The following is a 22,336-nucleotide window of genomic DNA, read 5'->3' as shown; positions in this document are numbered from 1 at the left end:
AAAAATAACCCAGAATTTTGTACTCAATCAATTATAGACATAGATACATTAATGTATTTATATTGTAAATAGCAATCACATTGATTTGGAAGGACTTTGAGGTGATTTGGCTGGACTTTTTGAAGGGTTCTTGGCTGGAGTCTTCTCAGGAGTCTGGGCTGCAGGTTTTTCTGGAGTCTTGTCTGCTTTCTTAAAGAAAGTGTCCAAGGAAGTTTGGATAGATGGGAAATGGGTGACACACCAAGAACTGTAAAGTCGAAACTGACATCAGAAAGTTGAAACAGGTTGTCAATTTATAAACGTTTTAAGTGTGAAATGTTGTAACTCGAAACATTGTAAGTCGAGGGCTGCCTGTATTTGAAACATATCAATCATAATATTACTTAGAGAGTGCTTTGAATAGATGGAGGTGCATCCTGGAAAGGCAGGGTCTTTCTGTCAGCATGGAGAAACAGAGTGCATGTATCATGCACCATTTCAGGCAATAGTGAGGGGAACATACCCATGGCAGAGGATGAGCAGCACATATTTGGGGTCTACTGTGCAGGAAAATGGAAAGACATGGGGAAATTCAAGAGTGTAATAAAGTGTGAATGAAGTGGAGGGAAGTGGAGTGGCTTGTGACAAGAAAACGACAGTTTGTCTGTAGGTGGAATTTGCAAGACAGTCATGAGGCCAGGGCTGTTGCACAGATCAGAATGTTGAACAGTGAAGAAAGTTGCCCATGATAGAGGTGGCAGAGATAAGACAGATTTATGATTTTGTGATGGGACGGATGTGTTTACCTGCTGAGGTAGATTTATGGATTTACCAAGAAAAATCCTTTAAGAAACAAGGAGGTGCCACAGCAGGTAGAGGTGGGGAGGAGGACACTAGTAGAGGAAAATCTCAGATAGAGCAGACTGAAATGGGTTGGGCCATGTACCTAGAAGTCCTGAAGAGTATGTGGGAAAGAGAGTTCAGGCCATGAGAGTCAAGGATAGGAGAAAGAGAGGAAAACCTAAGAAGATGCAGCAGGAGTATGTAAAACAAGACCTGTGAACACCTAGCATTTCAGAAGACAGTGATGGGCTAAAGTTTGTGGAGTATGAAGACAAGGAAAGTGGACCCTATCTAGTGGGGGGAAATGGTTGGAAGGAAAAGAACATGATTACTTTGTAGTGTTAGTTCATGGCACAGTTAAAAAGGTTTGGGTGTCCTCATTTTTTATTTCTACACCTTAATATGTATGGCTTTGCTTTAAGTTTAACCTTATCGCTTAATTTCCTGGAATTTTAACAGTTGGTTTTGGACAATTGTAATGTAATGTGCCCCTATAAAGTACCATATAATATTACATGTTGGTCACAACATTCACTCTGTACTAATGCATGTTTCATCTGGGATCATATCTGTTTATACATATCCACACATTATGTATAACATTTGGTCAAAACCTGAGCTGCTCTAAATCAATCTAGCCATGGAGCGACACTAGTTTATACAAAGATGATCATATACATAATGTGATCATGTAACTGACATGCAGAGTTCAATACACTCTTAGGTGCCATGGCAGTTTCTGCCCTGAAAAGTCAAATGCAACAATATGCAGGTGGCAAATTTCTTAGGTTATGCTGCATATTTGGTACTAGAAAATGTGTTAATGCCTGTTGAACTGCTTCACCTCAAATCCCTACTCCAGCAATGAGATTGGGCTTCCTCAGATGTGCAGGAGTCTGCCTGTGTGGACTCTGGATCATCGATCACATTATCAATGTGAGAAGGAACACAAACTTCCTGCTTGAGCAGTGCAGGGAAAAACCAAGGCAATTGGGTTTTGAAGCTAAAATGCACTATGTTCTACCATCTTTTTCTCTTTGAATCTCCCCCTGTATTACAGGGAAGACTATAGCTGGGGAATCTCATATAGCGATCATTGGGTTAGTCCCAATAAGAACATGATTCTCCTTGCAGGTGAGCTCATGTAATCTTACTGTTGACACAACTAAGACCAGGATGAAAAAAATAGTTTTTTTGGGGGGGGAACCAAAATTTGTTTTTAAAGGATTTAAAATTAGCCTGTTTGCAACTTATTTTCATACAAGTTTTATTAGTCTTTGTTGTACTTCAATTATTTTTCACTTATAATAACACCTTCTTTTTTTTTTTTTTTTTGAGAAATCAAAATTTCAATAACTGTTTCAATAAAAGTTACTATTTTAAGATTGGTGTGTAAATGTTCCTAAAAATAAGTCAATAAGGACAATTTTATGAAAGGCTTCCTGTTTGGAAAAACCTGCTTTTTCCCATGGAAAATGTTTTTATTTGGTTGGGGGTGGGGGGCTGTACTGGAATTTAGCAGCTGTTTGGGCACAGGACCAAGGCATAAAAGCTATAAAAATAGTATCAAGCCAAATATCCATCCCAGAATATACTGCTTTTCACTCAGTGTCAGATTCCCACTGTGATCACTCTTCTACTGCTTTACCTAGCTTTCTGTCTTACTGCATACAACACATACTAGACCACATAGTAATATTCCAGCTGAAATTCTGTTCGTCCCCAATTGCTTCATTGTTGCCAGAGTTTCAGGATAGGAGTGCTTTGATAGTTCCTAAAGGAAACATATTGCTTTTCTTTTTTTGATTAGCCTGAAGAAAAGATGAGGGATCTTAGGATGCTCATTTCAGCATATTCACAGAGCTTGGTCCTCGGAATGGTGCCATTTAAGAAGAAAATAAATTGGCTAATGTCTATAGCTACATGGCATGGACTAACAGAATTTACAGGAATATGTACAGCAGTCCGTATTTAATTGCATAGCCTCAGGACTGAAAAAAGGCTGTGTATGTATGTAAAGTATGCACTTCTCTAATACTAATGCACATTAATTAGTGAAACAGGCTGTGCATAGCTTTTTACTACACATTTCTTTGTTTCTCAGTGCTCCTTATGCCTATAATATTCTCCTTGAAATTGCCATGATTTAGTCGGTTCAAGTCTGCTGTAGCCACCTTGAAAGTGAAGAAGCTTCTACATTTATTTAGTGAAACAGAGTTTAGTTGTATTACAAAGTAGACAGTGGGCTCAGAGAATTCTTATACATTGCAAGTGGTTTATGCATGTAACTGATATGCAGAAAAACAGAGATTTGTTGCAATATATAAGCAACAGGCAACAAATTAGGACCAGTATTACATTATGCAGGTAAGTGAATTATGCATTTATTTGATATACATGTGCAGTAAACTGTACTTGATGTACTCACGCAGAAGTGACTGGTAACTCTGTGCACCTTCATTGTTTTGAGTATTTTACCTGATACTTTTTCAGAGCTGGATGCTCTGCACTTAGATCAGCAAAATGAGAGAATGTTTTCCAGGCTTTCAGGTGGCACTATCTTGAGTATTCTTACCTAGTTATAGGTCTAGGGGTATTGCAAGATGTTCCCTTAGCCAATTAAAACAAAGAGTCAAAATCTCAGAAATATTCATGAATCAGAAATCCTTCTTCCTTCCTCCTCCAAAAAAAAGAAAAAAGGCTTGGGGCCAAGTAAAGCATTTTGAGAATTTGGAAACACTTTATTTCAATTGTTTATAACTTTACAATTATTTTTACAATAGGAAGGTTAAATTTTTAAATAATAAATTTTTTTTAATGCAGACTTGGCAATTATCATTTAAAATGTATCAAAACAAAACATTTCAACAATTTCAAAACTTTTTAAATGAGAGCTGTCCTACAAACAACTTCAGTTTTGACGGACTGGTGCTTTCTGATGAGAAAAAATTCCATCAGAAAAATTCCCAGCTAGCTTTTGACTTGGTTCAGAAGCTTGCAGTCAATTAGCAGACCATTTTAGATTGCATCCAGCTATTTCACAAATATTTTGCTATCTATATCTACTGCCCTAAGAACAAAAAGTGAGAGCTTAATTATTTTTCCACTAAGATACTGCACAGTTTAATGCTGTATTATTTTTTGATCATTTATCCTGTGCAATACAATCTTGTACATGTAAAAGTGATTAAGATCAGCCTTTATCAGAGGATATCACCATGTATCTTATTGATGTGAAAAAGAAACACTTCTTGATGAGAACAATGCTTTGTTCCCCTTGTTGTCTCAGATCTTATTTTCCCTCACTGATAAAAATGGCAATGAAAACTTTGAAAAGTGACTTAGTTTTTGAGGTGCCTCAATTTTTAGTTGTCCCATTTCAGGCTTGTTTACAAGTGCCTAGATTTCAGAAAGAGCTGAGTGCCCTTCTTTTTAGTATGGCATCCCTTTAAAGTGTCTCAAACTTGTATCTACAGAGTGAGGACCCCTATATTCACTGCCCTCTTAAAAATTTAGCCCTTGTAGTGTCAGTCTGTTTCATATAATTATAAATAAAGCTCAATTTGTTTTCATTTGAAATCAGTTGTTAAATATTAAGAGCAGTCACTCATGCTTCACTCATAGGATCATGGGATCCTATGACCCCAGCTGACTTCCTGCCCTTTGGGCAGGGGGCTGGACTCGATGATCTCCCGAGGTCCCTTCCAGCCCTAATGTCTATGAAAAAAATCTATGAAATGTTGAAACAGATTCTTTGTCTTTTGCACAGACTGATTACAAGGAATTGTTAATTAATATTACTGAAAAACCAACTAATATTCTTCCTTCTCTTTGTTTTGGCAATAAAGAAGCACCAGCATGTGAAAGGCAGTATATTTCTGAGGTGTTACTGTGACAAAGAAGGTTGTGTAGGCTGAGGTCTAGCCTGCAGTTCTTGTTGGGAGCACTGTGAACTCCCAACAAGAGTTCATAGTTGGGGAAGGGGTCAGTATGAGGATATGTTGATGCAAATAGCTTTGGAAGCGGGACACCTTTATGCCCTCTTCACTCCAAGGGGGCAAATGGCAGTCTAGGCCTGACAGCAGGCCACAGGCTGCTCTTTAATTAGTTCCCCATAACTTAATATTTCATTGTATTGGGTGAGTATTGTCCCCCCGTTAAGACTATAGTTTGAGAACTGTGTCATTGCAAATGAGACCGACTGAGCTTGAGGAGAAGGAGTGAGGCTAGGGAGTTGAGGAAGAGAAAAAGAGAAGGTCCCAGGGCAGATGGGAGAAAAGGAATAGTCCCAGGAAGGATGCAGTATAGTTTGAGTGAGGACGGAAGGAACTGAAATAGCACAATAAAGAGTGTTTTGGAATGGAGTCTGTTGTGCTGTTTGAAACATCTGCGCTCTGATATGCCTACTCTAAGGGCACAGACAGAAATGACAGTTTTTGCCCAGTCTGGCTCCAGAAAGTGCTCTACAGCCATGACCAAACAAGTACACACTAAAACACCTTTGTGTGTTAGTTCAAAAGTCGGCTGCCTCCATTTTCTCAGTGCCGATGTGCATTTCGTCATTTATACAAATGCACACACCACTTTTAAAAGTGTCCAATGCTGTGGTGCAAGTACATGTACAAATTCCCTATGAGGAGAAAGCACTCCTGTCCTTCCTGGGAGCTTTTTTTGTTTGTTCGTTTGTTTTTTGTTGTTGTTGTTGTTGTTGTTGTTTTTTAAAAGGAGGAGCTTTCTGAGTTGGGTCCTGTACATCATTGGGGAGGCCAGGGACTGAGAAGAGCCAGGGTCTCAAAGCCAGAAGCTTCCCCCTTGTGAAGTCATGCTAAGGCTGGCTGCTGGAGGTCATCTCGGGAGAGGGAGACTGAATAAGGCTTCTTGGATTGAGTCCCAAGAAAAAGCCGTCTCCTCCCCTTGGAAATGGGTGTTTGATCCTTCCTGACGGTTAGTATTTCCTACTTTGGGATGTGCTGTGAAGACCTGATAATTTTAAGCAACTAAATTATGCCCACTCTAAAACAGTGCATCATGGCCTCTTTCAATTAGGAATCATAGAATCATAGAAGTCGGGTCGGAAGGGACCTTGTAGATCTTCAGATCTGACCCCCGGCCTGGGCGGGAGAAAAGACTGGGCTCAAATGAGTCCAGCCAGGTAGTCATCGAGCTTCCCTAGGAAGTTGGTTCCAGCTCCTAGCCGCCCGAACTGTGAAGTAGTTCTTGCGGATGTCTAATCTAAACCTACTCTCTAATAATTTGTGTCCATTGTTCCTTGTCATGCCAGGGGGCGCTAGGGGAAACAGTCTCTCCCCTAAACCCTTCTGGTCCCCCCTAGTGAGTTTGTAGACAGTCACCAGGTCCCCCCTCAGCCTTCTCTTGTGAAGGCTGAACAGGTTCAGGTCCCGCAGTCTTTCAATGTAGGGTCTGTCCTGTAGTCCCTGGATCATGCGGGTGGCCCTCCTCTGGACCCACTCCATGTTTGTCCACATCCCTCCTGAAATGGGGGGCACAGAACTGGACACAGTACTCCAGCTGTGGTCTGACCAGCATCGCACAGAGGGGGAGGATCACCTTCCTGGCTCTACTCAAGATGCACCTGTGGGTGCACGACAAGATCTGGTTAGCCCTGCCAACCGTGACTTCGCATTGTTGGCCCATGTTCATCTTGGAGTCAATAATGACTCCAAGATCCCTTTCTGCCTTCGTGCTCTCAAGGGAGTTTCCCACCCTATAAGTGTGCTGCTGGTTTCTGCTGCCTAAGTGCAGCACCCTGCACTTGTCAGTATTGAAACGCATCCTGTTTATGTCAGCCCACTCCTGTAACCTATCCAGGTCTTGCTGCAATCTTTCCCTCCCTACTAGTGTGCTCACCTCAAATTTTGGTATCATCAGTGAATTTAAAGGTAAATGTAACTACTTATGATTTAAAAGGTCATGTCCATATGTGAACTCAGGACTGCTGATGCTAGTATTTTGTCCAGAATTCAGACTCATTAGAGCCCATCAAGTTAAAATATGCTCTTAGAGCATGATACTTGGAGTACAGATAATCTGCCTTTGTGCCTGGCAGCTCAGTGATGCTGCAGAAGGCACTTCTGTTTTCTCTCTTAAATGCAATGCTTGGCAGTGTGCCACATTGAAATCTTTGAAAATGACTTGATTTAGACCTGATTCCACTGAAGTCTACAGCAGAATCTCAGATTTCAGTGGTACAAGATCAAATCCTCTCTGCACAGAGCCAGTACAGTGTGACCAGCAGCAGCCCAGTCTTCCCAGTGCTCAGTTGCTGGTACACCTCAGCAAATGTCAATGAGGATGTGAGAGGAGCTCATTTTGGATGTTTGGCCAGTCCCTGGTTTCTTTGTACTAGCAAAACTCCAGTTGTAAGGTGGACTATTGTAAGGTGGGCTAGCCTGAGATCAGCAGCTCATTTTTACAATAAGCCTGTGCACGTCCATTCAACTGGTTGCTAGTAGTGGTTTCTGTTCATGTGATTTTAGGTTTCAGCCTGTGTCTGAGTTTCTGGGCTCTATTTTCTTTACCCCATACTGAAAAACTTGACTTCTCTTGAATAATGAAATGTTTGAATGAACATTTTCAGTGCACCATATTAAGGCAGGGGAGCTTGCTTCATGGGAGAAATCCACCTTTGTGTTGACGGCCCAAATTAGCGTTATGCACTACTTAATAGGGAGCTTAAATGAGGCCATATGACTATCCTGGGGCCTCAACTGGGTAAGTTTCATGCCTGGTGGTTACCTGCTCTAACAGATCCTGTAACGGCAGTTTGTGTTTTGTATGACATAGCTGAATGTAGGAGGTGCAAATAGGCCTGGATGTTAGGCAGGAAGTTTCATAAGGTCTTGAGGGCAATCTCTGGTCCTGTTCCAACCAGATTTCAGCTAGATGGGCTCCTCAACCTATTAGGTACTTTGGAAATCCCAGTCATAATTCCTCTTAGAATGAATCTGTTTGGAGCAACCAATTTGACCTTGCTTTGCTGCCAGCTAAGGAGCAGTATGACTTTCTAACTCAACATGTCTCTTAGCTTTTTTGCTTATGAGAAAAAAGTGCCTGCCACTGTGTGCCAGAATCTGAGAAGGGCACTGAAGTTGTTAAGAATGGCATGAAATGCATTACCTTGTACTATGAGAAAAGTGGAAGAAAAAGACAGACTAGTTCCTAGTGCACATGTGTGGACCCTGCAGAGCAGCAACAGTGTTGCATTTTGTACTAATAATCTTTTTTGCTGTTAGAATTAGATGGGGCTAGAAGTGAGCGGACCAAAAAATGACTTCTCTGGAGACCAGTCCCTTTAGCTCAGAAGTTTGTTTCATTGTGAATACAGGGAAGTATCCATTGCCAAGATCCAGCATATCTCACTAGCACAGTGTACTAGCAGTTTAATAGACTGACATATAAGATATGGTATCAGTAGAGTTTTAGCCTAGTGTAAGGCTTAGACAAAGAACAGCAAATGACACCAGAGATAAACAAGCAGGGAAGGAAGAGAGGGAGAAAAGCACCCAACTTTAATGAGAGAGGCTTACTGTGCTATTTCATTTCCTGCAATTAAATACACAGTGGGAATGTGCAGCGCTGGCTGGCTTCTCCCATTACTGCTGACTTTGTGGGGAACAGGGTTAGGGAGGCGTGTGTGGGGGGGGTGCTACTCATACAGTTTGTACAGGATGAGCTTATAACTCTCTCACATTCTCTCTCTTCTTCAGCACTTGTCGTTGCAGTTCTTCGTTTCATACAGCTGAAGCCAAAGGTGCTAAACCCTTGGCTGAATGTTAGTGGGCTGGTCGTATTATGCTTGGCCTCATTTGGAATGACCTTACTTGGCAACTTTCAGGTATCTTGCTCCCAGTTCCTCCTCTTTTTCCTTCGTAGCCAACGTGGTTCTTTCCTGGGTGGCCGTGGGCATGTTGCGTGGTCTGCATCCATTACATTGGCAAAAGGCTTGTTGTATCCAGCTCTAAACAAGTAATTTCTGCTCTAATAATGCCACACTTCATTGGCTGACATCATATTTGCTTGGATCTTGTGCCACAGCCCTATAAAACATGACATTGTTAGATCATTGTACATGCCTTTCCATGCCCTACTGCTGAAAGGGAACGCTGTAAAATCTATTTTGTACATGGCTTTCATTCAAGAGTGTTTGGAAAAGAATTGTGCTAAAGGACAGAGTTCCATCTGCTGCAGGCCACCACAGCAAAGGCAGCTCAGTCCCTTGGTGGCTGAACCAGCTATCTTTCTAATTTATGTGTTTGGCACTACTGCCCATCATATACTGTCTTCCACATGAAATCAATTGTAATAGACAAATCCCTCGTGGACTTCAAGGAGTCTTTTAGTTTTTTTAAATGAATTCTCTTGATATAGCTGTTTTGACTTGGTAGTCTGCCATGTTTTTTGTTAGTTTGCTTACCATTCGCATGGGGATAGAGGTGTCCATCCTTCAGTGCTGCTAAAACTGCCTGTGTGTTGTATCCTGATCTGAACCCTGACTTTGCAGTTGGCTGGAACATTCTCAAAGATTTTGCCCGGAAATGATTGAACCCCTGATAAAAGTGGGGTGTAGCAGAGATGAGCAAAGATGAACAGCTCTGGGGGTAGTGACAGCCTTGGAGGTGGGGCTCATATTAGGGAATTCTTGTTCAGTTGACTTGTAATGAGAAGGCTTTGTCTACAGTGGGTATTCAGATTATACTACCAACTTTTGTAATGACCACCTTACCACCTGGTCCTTGCTAAGGAGGGTGTGAAAACTCAGAGCCTGAGTCTGATGGCAGGAGATATTCCTGGCATTGCTTTAAGTATAAAGGATTATGACAAAGTGAGCACTATGGGCTCAGAACATTTTAGTGAACCAGGGTGCTTGTGCTCTGCATTTGGTTTTCTCTTGCCCTTGGTGCTGGTGTGAGGCCAGTAGACAATTAGCCCTTACTGCGGAACATATTGAGGAGTATTTACCTCTTCTAAGAATCACTCTGGGAGAAAGCATCCCTCTGTCATGGTATAAGACCTTCTCCATCACCTAGCTCACCAGAAGACCTGCAGGGGTGGGGGTTGGTCCTCTTTTGGTCAATGTAGCAGCATTTGTGTGAAAGGGGCAGAGACTATATATGGTCAAGTCACCAATTCACCACTGTGTATGTATTTTATATTGTAGTTGGGGCCAACCTTTCTGGCAGCCATGCCACTGATCTCCTTTCTTTGCCTAATGGGCTTCTCTGCTTTCTGCTCTCTGCCATATCTACCACTGTGCTGCCTGCCCCCTCCCCAGTCTGTCATATGCTTAATACAGACTGCCCATGTCACAGGCTGGCCACCCCCAGCGCAGTGAAGCCACAGCTCCTCTGCCTTGGTTGCATGCTCTTCCAGTCTGAAATCACAGATGCAAGAGGCTGCCTAACCCTAGGCTTTTGTTTAAATGGATTGACTTTTGGCTACCTGAGCTCCATGCAAGAGAGAGCTGTGATAGTTGGGGGTAAAGTGAAGCTTCGTCTCTGAGGTCAGGGAAAGTGGACTTCTAACTGAAGCACCGCGGTCGCCAAATAAGTGAACGGTCCAGTTATGCCTTTCTGAATAGGAGCCACAGCCTTTGTACTGATTAACCAAAGGGTTATTCTCTTTTGTTGAGACTGCATTGACTTCCTCAGTAAAGAACGAATTTGACTCGCTTTGGAATACTATGGGTATAGCAACTAACTTCCCCAAACAGATGGTCTCTTTCTAAGTGAATCGCTCTTCATTAGGGCTGCGCACGATTTTGGCAGCTGTTTTATTTTGGGGTTTTTTTGGCCCATTTCAGCGCGTGAAATGCCAAATCCGAAATGAAACAAGAGGCTCCGAAACTAAGCGAAACCATCTAGAATATTTTGAAAGTGCCTCCGGGAAGAGTCTGGCACAGCCCTGCAGCCCTCCGTTTAAAGTGCCGGGGAGTTGGGGCCAGGCAGGGCAGTCATGGGGGCTTCAGGCACAGTTGGAGGAGCCGCGGGAGAACCTGCAGCCGCCCAGCTGTGTTTGCCTCTCCCTGACCGATATGAATCTCTGAAACAACATTGAAACTGCAAAACAGATTTGGCTGAATCTAAATGGAACAGCAGTCCTCCAAAACAGCCAAATCAGAAACCAAACCAAAACGAAACATAGCCATTCTGCACAGCCCTACTATTCATAAATAAAAGGTCAGATTTTTTTTTTTCAAAACTTCATGGATGATTTGGACATGCGTACCCTCTTCAATTGGAGTTGGGCACCCAAAGCCCATCAGCTGCTTTAAGCAATTAGGTTACAGCTTCATTTTCCCAGGCTGCTCATGGCTTCTTTGCCTTGCTTGTTACATTCCACGTGACTTGGCTTTCCCTAATTGAAGGCATTGAGACCCAAGAGTGAATATATAACTATGGTCCAACACTGAAAGCTCTAAACAAAAGGCTACTCTGCCTGCTAGAATTCCACTGAAGTCAGTGAGTCTCCACCTGCCCACATCTATTTCACACCAGGGCCGGGGCCTATGGGCTTTGCCAGTAGTAACTTTTAATTCAGCAGTGCCAGGGTTCCAAAAAATTGTCCAGTATGTGCTGATCACCATATAGAACAGGGGAAGCACTTTTTGAAGGAGGTTTGTTCTCCTTGCCTCACAGGTGGTAGAAGGACAGGAATTCCTGCAGGACATGGCATTTTCCAGTGTTTTTTGTTATGGGAGGAAAATCTGCTTGTAGCTGTACCTAATCTGTAAGCCACTGTCCTGCTTGTGGTTTTCTTTTCTGTTGTAGCTACATAGGAACATAGCTTTATCTCACCATTTTTCTTGCCTATTGCTTCACTCCCAAATAAGCAGGATCATCAGGAAGATTTTTGTAAACGGTGCTTGATGTATTAGAAGCTCACAAGTTCCCTCTTATTCTACAGCTTTCCAATGACGAAGAGATACATAATGTTGGCACCTCCCTGACATTTGGTTTTGGAACCCTGGCCTGCTGGATTCAGTCTGCCTTGACGCTCAAAATAAACTTAAAGAATGAAGGACGAAAAGTAGGAATCCCACGAGTCCTCTTATCTGCTACTATAACGCTATGTGTGGTCCTTTGTATCCTTTTGTCTTGTCGGCTGGAAGTACAGGTGCCTATGCATAAAAAGCCTGCCTATCACTGAAGTAGAGGTTTTAATAGAGTCCTGTAAAACCTGTTCTCCAAGCATTTATGAGCACCAGGGAATCAGGGAACTGCTTGATACTGATTCCCTGAAGTCTTTGAGGGTGGTTTTCCTGCTTTACAGGGACACTGAAGCACAGAGGGATGGGGGCTTGTCCAAGGTCACTTACACAGGAACAGAGGCTGTGTCCATGTCCTGTGCCCAAAACACAGCCCCTTCTTCCCTAGTCACTTGAATTTGAGTTTTCAAAGAGTGAAGGAGTTCTCTCTTTATGGCCTAGTTCTCTCTGCCTTCACAAAATGTGATGGAATTTGGATGCATACATTTGTGTGTTCCAAGGGCTTTAAGATGCATCAGTCCTGTCACCTGAATGCATACTTGTTACACCCTACAGTCTGTTAGGTGTTAGGGATGGAAAACTGGAGCCCAAAAGGAGATTACTCTTTGAAAACCATGTCCAGAGGAGATGCGAGTTCTGTTTTCAGGTTGGTTAGTGATCTGATGTGAGACCTGGGATGGTCACTGAATTGTTCTGTAGCTTAGATATTATCCCATCTCTTTAAAGGAGAAGAACCTTGCTTACCCTCCCAATGAGAGAGACACCTGGAAAGAACTTCCTGTGTACTGAATACCATAGTTCTTAATGGGCAAATTCAGGCAAGCACTTCAGTGGGTGCTACATGTGCAATTAATGTGCCTGAATTTTCTGCACAGACAATACAGGCTCATTAAAGCACTCCCCAGCACATGTCTACATATGTGCCCCTGTTGGGAGCAAACTGAGCTCAATAGGAGCAGCCCAGTACTCCTGCCATGCTCATAGGTGACTGGTAGGGGGTGGACCTGCCCCCTCTGGCCAATGCCATCGGCAGGGACCCCGTCCCCGCCACCAACAGCAGCTTCTGTGGGTGTTTGCCAGCCCTGCCTCTGCTGCTGATGCCGCTGGCAGCTTCTATGGGTACTCGCCAGCCATGTCTTTACCGCCAATACTATTGGTGGCTTTTGCAGGTGCTCCCAATTCAGGAGGCACCAGTTACCCATGCCTGCTCTGCCCCCCTGCAGCAGCTGAGGGGAGATTGGGCTGGCCCTGAGTGGGGTTGGGGGCAGAGGAGGGCAGTGACCCAGCTGGGTGGGCAGCCATCTCTCAGCCAAGTGGAGATCGGGATGCGTCCCAATCTCTACATGGCTGGGAGGCAGTGTCTCACTAAGCAGGGACAGCTCTCCCTACCCCTGTGGCCCCCTGCTGCCTAGGTTGACCAGGAACAATTCGCTTCTGGTCAGTGTCTATACATGTAGTACGGTGCATTAGTGAATGCACTGTTTTTCTAGTACCTGTATCTACAAGTACGAGAAAACGGCACATTAGACTGTAACATACTGAGCAGTAATTGCCATGCATGTTTGGATAGTGATTCTTTACTGCACATTAGATTAATCTAATGCATAGTAAAGCATCTTGGTAGATGCACCCAGTGTGAGCTTCTAGTGTGTATGTGTAAGTATAAGGACATAGTAAAGTGCTATCAGGAGCCTGAAATGTTTTAAGGACTCAGGGGCCTGGTGCCTTTTCAGCCTCAGCTGATCAACTACAATCCTCTTGTTTACACTTTCTCTACAGGTTTTGAGTATTTCACCTGCAATCTTGAGCCCTCCCTCTTTCAGCCTTCCTTCCCATTCTGCTTGTTTCCTTGACCATATTCGTTTTTCTTGTAGTCCTTAGTGGCAGTGATTTAATCACCAGGTCATCGGGCTTTAACTTCATTCATGTTCTAACCTTTGTACAGCATCACTATACATGAATTCCACACTGCAGTAAGAGGCAGTATAACAGGAGATGTCTCCTGGATTGTTATCACATTCCTGTCAAGAAACTAAACCACTGAAAGCTGTAACTAAACTTTTTAAATTCCCCTTGTTCAGAGCAGATATCATTTCCCAGGTCAGAAGAGGGGTTTTGAACACTTATTAACCATTCTAGGTGCTGTTTTACCATAAAACGATATCTAATATCAGACAAATAAAGCAACAAGACTACACCATTATGTAGAGCAATATTTAAGATTTTGCAACATCTTGGGGGAAAATGGGAAAAGAAGAAAAGATTAGAACAGAAATAAGCAATGTTCTATAAGTTTATTTCAGTAAAATTATCAGTAATTCATATTCAATTATTTCGGTCATTTTCAAAGAGGACCATTGACTTCTACTCGGAATGAGATTTGGGTTTCTTGCTCATTTTTTGACATTGGATGTATACTCCAAGTCATATCGCTTCTGAAAATATTCACCCACAGTTTAGAAGTATACCAGTTTGATGCCAAAATGGATAGCCTACCCCACTTCCAGCTACTGAAGTTTGTTTTCCGGAAGGGTTTGGCTCATGGTTTTGCTTATGTCTTGCTGATAATTTGCCAATCTAGATGCTTGCATATTTTTCTTCCAGTGGTTTCCGTTCTAAAAGAGGATGCCTATGGTTGGTATAAGATTCTGCCCAAAGGCCTGCAGCAAGTTGGGTCTGGCAAAAGAACATTTTAATTAACTACATTAATCCATCGTTTGGAGAGTCTTTTGAAAATTGTTGTTGCCATAGATGTAGTGAGTCAGTGTTGAAGTACTCTCCAAATCTGTAGAAACTCGTGTCCTAACATGCTGAATGTTATTGGAATTTGATTACTTCACACCAGGTGATTCTCCTGTGCAGAGGGCTCGTAGCACAAGATTTGCATAGCACTGAAGTGCCACTTATAAAAGTCCCGTTTGGAGAATTTGAGGTACTGGCTTTGAGCTACTCCTTTGCAGGGACCAAATGTTATCTTTGAGCACAGTTCTCAAACAATCCTATGAACAGTGGAGGAGAAAGCTGGAAACATTTTAAAACTTGATTTTGGCCACAGTGGGTGCATCTACATGAGATGCTACTTCACAGTGGTTACTGTGCATTTATTTAGTATTTAGTAAAGTACTAAATAAATGCACAGTAACTGGAGTTATTGCACAGTAGTGCTTTATGTATGTCTGGTGAATGTCTCTGAAGTAGTCTACTGCGCAATAGCCTAATAATAACATGCAGTTAATGTATTAGCAGTATTACTTGGCTGCTGTGCAGTCAGCATCTCGTGTGTTCAGTGCTGTTTACTCAGATGTGAGCTGTGACTGCTTCTCAACAGCATAAAGTTGGGGGAAAATTTTTCAAGGTAATTTTGATTGTGATAAAAGCTTGACAGAATTTAGTGATTTCAGTTATTTGTTATGTAGCTTTGATGTATTGGACAAATGTTAATTTTGTGGGGGAGGACCATTTTCTATGCACTGGAAAATAAAGTTCTCAATGGGTGAATATAAGCTAGAGAAATAGGTTCTAACTTACTTTTGTGATGGATCTAAGCATGAAGCTGTGTGGAAGACTATTCATTACCAGCTGGGAACTTGCAAAGTTTTTACTAAGGTGAAGATTACACAGCAGTATTCTAGAAGAGGCAGTGGGACAAGAGGTTGTCTGAAAGCAAAGCAGGAGATCCCCGCCCTCCCCCACCCCCCAGTGTTTGAAGGACCTTGTTATACTAGAGAAGTCCCCTGATGTGGCTAGAACCTCTGCTTCTTAGGGGTCCCACATATTTTAAACACATGTAATTGAACCCCCAACCTGGTAGTTTTCATACTGGAGATGGGACTGGAGTGTAATAGAGGAGAGTTAAATTTAATGTTCAATGTCATCAGCATTCAACACAGCAAGGAAAACTGGCAGGGGTGCAGTAGGTATGTCCACATCATTTTCATGATGGTCCTGTAGAGGGCTGGTTTCAAATACTCTTCAACCTGTAAATACAGTGGTGAAGTCATAAAATATAGATACTGGTCCTTCCCTTTTTTTTTCTGGAGTTCCTTGGGTTAGGGACAGACATTACACACACACTGGTTTAAGTGCTCAGAAACTGGTTTAAACCTGTAACAGAACAGTTATTCAGTGCACATAAACCAGTTTCAAAATGGCTGAAACTGGTTTGAGCTAAACGTGGTTGAATGTAGTATCAAACTTAAATCGGTTTGACCCAAATCAGTTATGCAGTGTCTGCCCAGACCCCTTGCTTGTTTAACTTAAACCAGACACCCTCAGCATCTTGGCATGCTCTCTGGGCTGAGCAGGGCTCTCTGCTCCACAGTAGAGCTGGCTCCTCCCCTCTGCTTCCTGGCTGCAGCTCCCGCACAGACAGAAGCCTGCTTCCCCCCTCCCCTCACCACTTCCTGCTAAGCAGAAATTCCCCCCCTCCCCTCTGCCTTGCAGAGAGGTGTATGTGTATTAGCTAGCAGACCACATGCTGGCTATGGTCTGTGCTGAATCAAAAGGCAGAATCAACAGGTAGCTGGTAATGTCCCTTTGTTTTCTTAATGGGGTGATAAACACTGTTATCAATTACCTGCTGGGCTAATCAGAGTGTCGTGTCAGGGTCTGGCCATCCCCTCAGCTCAGTTCTGCAGAAGGGAAGGGAGGGCTGCTCTAGTGCCCCCCCAGCTTCTAGCTTGAGCCACTGCAGCCATGTGCCTGCATGTCTGGGATGCCTGCCCAGTTACAAACCAGTTCAGCCTAGCCAGGTTGGACTAACCTGCAAAGATTGAATCAGTTTAGGCTCAGGGTTTTTGAATGTCTGTGTCTAGCCCTGAGGTGTAGGTAGGATTTGAAGCATCCTTGTTATCCTCATCAGAAATGCTGCTACATCTGACAGGTTTGCAGATGTGATAGGCCTGTCTAATTTTCTGCCTGTTGAACCCTTTTCCTGGTTCTTCACTAAAAGCCTTTTTCCAATTGCAAGCTGGTTGCCATTGCCCAATAGTTTATCTATAAAATTGGATGCAAGAGGCTATCAACCCAGTATACTTCATCCTGTTTGGTGCTAGTGCTACTTGAGAGTATTTGCCTTGACAGGTTATTTCCAGATTTCATCCTGATGGCCCAAGAGATCCATATGCACGCTGCCAGGATCCAGTGGGGTTTGGTGATGTGCTTCCTCTGCTACTTCGGCACCTTTGCAGTGGAGTTCAGACACTACAGATTTGAGATTGTCTGCTCCGAGTATCAGGAAAACTTCCTGAGCTTTTCTGAAAGCCTTTCGGAGGCGTCCGAGTATCAAACGGATCAGGTGTAGAGCCTGCCTTTGTCAGGGTAGCAGGCTAGCGTGGTCGCATGATTTAACTCATGACCTCATTACACTTTTTTGATGAGTTCATTTTTCATGTATAATCACAGTCGTATTGCCAAAGGGCTTTGAGGGTGGTTGCTAAGGGCAAAACAAAACACAAGTATCTATCTGATCAAAAATGGAAAAATGAGAGAAATTGCTATGTTTGTGTGCTACAGACACCTCTTTCTCTGCAACCTGTGTCCTAGTCATAATACAAATGCTGAACAGTCACTCATCATAATACTACAGTATCAACCCCACTGTACAGATGGGAAAACTGAGGGAAAGGACTTCTCCAGCACCACAAATAGAGTTAGGATTTAGTACTCAGGATCTGCTGACTCCCTGCCCTGCTCTCAGACCTCTGGACTGTATCTAACATTTCAACTGCATTTTTTTCCTTTACCTTGTTGGACAGGGGTAATTGGATTGCACAGTGAGAGAGAACTGCTGGCTCCTTAACTGGTTTTATGCCGTGTGAACTTGGAACCAGTCAGCAGAAGAAAATGTAAACATACTGATCCTTACTACAGGCACTTCTGGTTTGGAAGATAGTTAAAGGTGAGACCTTGTTTGAGGAAAACTAGACTACTGAGAATGTAGCAGAACACTAGTCAGTTATAGTCATCAGCTGATGTCCTTGTTGGTATGGGACAAGAGTGGCCCACAGGCACTAAAAAGAAAACACAAAAAGCAGCTGTGGGGCTTAATCTCTGCTACTTCAAGTTTATGCATTGGTTTGAACAGCTGGGGCTCGAGTAAGCAAGCAGTGCTAAGTGAAAATGTGAACATTCATTCTGCCTAGAGGGGACCTGGAGAGGCTTTTTAAAATTTATTTTTAGTGCTTCCATAAGATACTGTGTATAGTAGTCAAAAAGCTGCTTTTGTTGCCATGCCTAAGTGGCAAGAGAAACCTTGAATAGCAACCCTGGCTCATGGATGGTCAGTGTTTAATGTAGAATATGTAGGATGTAGGCTTATTTTGCTGCTTTATGCACTTACAAGGGAAATTCCCTCCTTGGCAGAGTCTGGCACAAAGGACAAAGCTGAGCCCTACATTACATCTTATTTAAGGCCTAGGCATCCAGGTATGCAATGGATTCCATGCTACAAAACCTCACTGAAGTCTCTGTGAGGACTCCTGCAAGATTAGGGCCTTTAGGATTTAGGCAGTGCACAGACCTTAGATTACAGTATTCATAGGAGCTTTCTCCCGTTCCTTAAAAGAGGGAAACCACCTGCCCATTGTCTCAGTTCTGGAGCAGATTTTTTGTAGCCTAGTTTTAAATTATAAGGCTGGTTGGAGAAAATGGAGAATTTTTTTCACCTGAAAAAGTTTGATTATATATATTTTTTTCAGTGACACAGAAATCTTAGGTCTGAAAACCAGATATTTAAGAGGAAACACTGACGTGGTGGGTTTGAGTTGTTGTTCAGGTGACTAAGCCCTGTTTTGCTCTGTGGGCCAGATTCAAGCTGGAACTTTTATCTCCCTGCTGAGCCCTCATGGTGCCTCATGTAGCCCACTCAGAAAATGAGCGAGTGAAAATAGGGGTGTAAGACGCATGAATTACAATTTGCATGAGGCATGCAGTGTTCCTCAATCACAAGATTATCAGTTGTGTGAGTTAGGCCTTTTGATTAAAAGTCAACATTCCTTGCTGAAACAGATTTTGATGGAAAATTTCCCACTGGCCCTCTTACGCTGTTTTATTTGGGCCAGTTTTGTCTTCCATTGGTATAAATCTAGAGTAACTCCACTGAATGGAGTATTTACACCTGATTACAGAATCTGGCTATTGGGTATTATCTTAAAATAACAGTACTAAAAAGAAAAAAAGGCAGGAAACTTTCTGAGAAGGGAATGTCCTTGGGGACAGCATGAAAAAAGTTTATTTGTAATGGTTTTACCAAGCTATGGTGGAAAACTTGCAGCTGGTTTAAAGCCAATACAGGTAACTTTCCTTTTGTCAGTTAGGGGAAGGTGAGATAGTAAGAACCAGACATACATGGGGAATCACACACACACGTGCATATTGAACAGAGAAGCATAAATGTTTTTGTTAAAAGGTGTTTTACTGTAAATAGTCCACTGTGACATTTTTTTTTAAAATCAAATGCTTTTGTTTTATTTTGTATTTTGAAACTTTCTCAAAGGAAAAATAATGAAGTTTGTGATTTTTTTTCCTTTTACTATATGCAATCCAAGCTGCATTTCAGCTGCTTGGTGATATACTGTACATTTCTTAACGTATTTCTAATGGCACATTTCAGTACAGCTGAATGATGACTGATACACACTGAAACATGACCACAAAATAAATTTCTTTTATGGAGAAAATGAAGTTGTTTTCCCCCTTTCTTTTTCTACATAGTTTCCTTACAAAAAAAGGAATAAGGTATGGTCAGGTATTTGCTGGTGCAAATAGATGCTAATTAGGTTCAAGGACTATTCAACCATTTAGATACAGATCCAGTATTAATTGGTGCTAATCTGGTTGAGTTCCAGCCTTCAAGAGCTGTTTGCAAACAGGGTGGGGAAACCCCCAGCCCTGCCCAGAGTGGGTGGGGAAGAGCAGGGCCTGAGGCACTCAGTTGGCCACAGCTCCTCTCAGCTCAGCTTCCTGGAGCCCGAGGTAAGTGGGGCTTGCAGGGGGTTGGGAGGGCTGGGGAGTTGTGGATCACAGCTAGGAGGCATGCCCCCACCCAAGCAGGCAGAGTAGTGGGAGAGCCAGCTCCATGCTGCTTTTGCTGCAGCTGCCTGCTGTTGGGGGCAGGGAGCTACGGACTTGGGGCCTTAGCCCCATAGCCCTGGCAGCTGGGGGCCCCCTCCAGCAGGGCTGGGGGACAGGGGCTGTGGGTGGGGGCAAGAGGCACAAGTAGGTTGGGGTGGGGGCTGTTGTGGGGGCAGTGAGGGGCACCAGCAGGGCTGGGGTGGAGGCTGCAGAAGGCTTTTAATAACGGATTTTGGGTGGTTTTATCAGAGAATTTGCGATTTATTTATGTATTTATTTTTATCAGAGAAAACCAGGATCCCTGCTCATAAGTATGATGCAGTCATGAAAAAATGTTAGGGTGCATTGAGTGGAATATTTTTAGTAGAGACATGGAAGCATTAGTATCAGTGTATGAAGCCCTGGTAGGATTCCATTTAGAATATTGTGTGCAGTTCTTGTCACATGTTCAAAAATATTAATTTAAAAAAGGAACAGGTAAAGAGAAAGGGTACTAGGATGGTTAGGGGAATGGAGACCCTGTCTTCTGGGTGGAAATTAAAAAAGCTTGGTTTGTTTAATTTAGGAAAATGAAAATTGAGATTTACTTTTTAAAAATGTATTCATGGAGCACAATAATCAGGGCGGGAGAAGAGCTATTTAAATTAGAGAACAATGAATGAATGATGGAATTTAGAAGGCTTCTAACCAGTCAAGGAATTAAATTTTGGAATGGCTTCTTAGAAAAAGTTGTGGTAAGGACTCTGAATTGCTTCAAGATGGAGCTCTAACTTTGTGAAAGGGGTAGTATAACAGGATAGTGGTCTTTTTTGAAGCAGTCATCAGAGCATGCTATATGTGCAATCTCAAGTCCTTAGTACTTTCATGGAACTGTTTAAAGGAAACACAGTCTCTTTGAGAAATGTCTGATAATCCTATACCTCATGGCTTTTGTTAGTCACCTGAAGAGCCAGGAAGAATATATATATATATTTTTTTTACCATAAATACATTATTTGGTGTGTGGATATATATCCTGAGCTGCCTTCTGAAGCATTGGAAGTTGGCAATGGATAGAGGTGGCAGATCGGCTAGAGTGCACTCCTGGTCCCTAGAAACGTTTTAGGTGTCTAGCTGGGGGGTCTTGCACATGCACTCATTGAAATCAGTCCTCATATTTAGGGTCGCGTTTTTTTTTCTTACAATCAGATTAACAAGGATCATTAGACACAAGAATTTGCTTTCCTCTCTAGAATGGGATTCTCCAAGCATGTTTACTTGTGGCATGTTGCTGAAGGGCTTTTTCATAGATGATTTGTGGTAGTGGTGTGTAACAGGATTGTAGCAACACATGGTTGCCTGTGACTGTGGGGACTGGACTGTGTGGCTCAGCGGGCCCCTCCCAGTTGTATGTTTCTTATTTTACCATCAGCTGCAATATTGAATCCTCTTCAGTTCACACCTAATCTACAGACCATAAGCGGTACATCTGTCTGACGTGTGTGATAGTGAGGTGTAGTTGCCTTTCCAGAGCTAATGCTGTAGTCTGCCTTTTCTCTTATTCCTAATTTTTCTAGAAAAGTGTGTTGCTCTCCTCCCTAATCATTTTGTTCTTTCTAGTCAGATTTCTTAGGAAGACAATATTGACTGAGATCTTGGCAAATAAAGTAGAAATTATAGTTAAACAATTCTGGGTTTTTTTCTTTTTCTCTTGGTGAGGAGAGGGAGTTCCCTCGCTGTAGTTTAATGTATTTCATTTCCAACTTCTTCATAAAGGGCTTGCTGCAGGCTTGTGCTTTTTTCCTGCTTTTGAGATATGGGTCAGTATGTCCCAGAAGGTCTTCAGCACTAAATTAGAAACCTTCAAATATTCTGTTGAGTAAGGACACATCTCTGATGTAGGGTAGGTGCCTCTTGGAGACCTTACATCTGAGAGAGCAAAGGCTTCTCCTGCTTGCGTGCAGCTTTGCCAGTAGGAGGGAGATTTCTCTTTTAATTTTTTTAAAAAGAAAAAAAAAAGTAGGAGACATCAAATCTTATCCCTCCGACACTGATCTCGCCTTTAAATCATCTAAATGTCCCTTCCTTTGCATTTTGTACATCCATTTGTACAGCCACTCTTCACATGTGGAGGTAGTACCACTTAGTGGCTAGCGAGCTACAAAAAAAAATGCATAGCAGTGGTAAATCAGTTCATTAAGTTCTGGGCTGTACCTGTTGTTGACTGCTATTAATAGGTAGCCTATTTCCTGCTCACATCCTTGAAACACCTGGAGAACTCCCACCAAAACAAAAAAAGAAGTATGAGTTCAACACACAAATACCTCTGCAGCAGAAGACTTAGCTGGGCTGCAGAAAAGAAAGAAATAGCATGTTATAGGTAAGAAAACCCTTCCACAAATGTAGGGGCAGCATAAAAAGATGCTGAGAGTTGTACTTTGGCCCCAATAAGACAGT

At 42.6% G+C, this 22,336-nt stretch overlaps 1 protein-coding gene across 3 annotated transcripts in view; it reads left to right on the top strand.

Annotated features, from left to right (window-relative positions):
- The window catches only part of TMEM150C (transmembrane protein 150C), a 54,200-nt gene extending 31,970 nt beyond the window's left edge, over positions 1-22,230 (top strand). For all 3 annotated transcript variants that reach the window (XM_090036930.1, XM_090036929.1, XM_090036927.1), the window contains 3 exons: positions 8,550-8,677; positions 11,746-11,923; positions 16,921-22,230. In XM_090036930.1, the coding sequence (XP_089893056.1) occupies positions 8,550-8,677; positions 11,746-11,923; positions 16,921-17,129 (515 nt within the window). In that variant the 3' untranslated portion in view covers positions 17,130-22,230. The remainder of the gene's footprint in view (positions 1-8,549; positions 8,678-11,745; positions 11,924-16,920) is intronic.
- Positions 22,231-22,336: the final 106 nt, after the last annotated feature.

This window comes from Crocodylus siamensis, chromosome 2 (genome assembly GCF_052110815.1).
Source record: "Crocodylus siamensis isolate JL-2025a chromosome 2, ASM5211081v1, whole genome shotgun sequence".
NCBI classification, from domain to species: Eukaryota; Metazoa; Chordata; order Crocodylia; family Crocodylidae; genus Crocodylus; species Crocodylus siamensis.
This window is presented reverse-complemented; position numbering and strand designations above follow the sequence as displayed.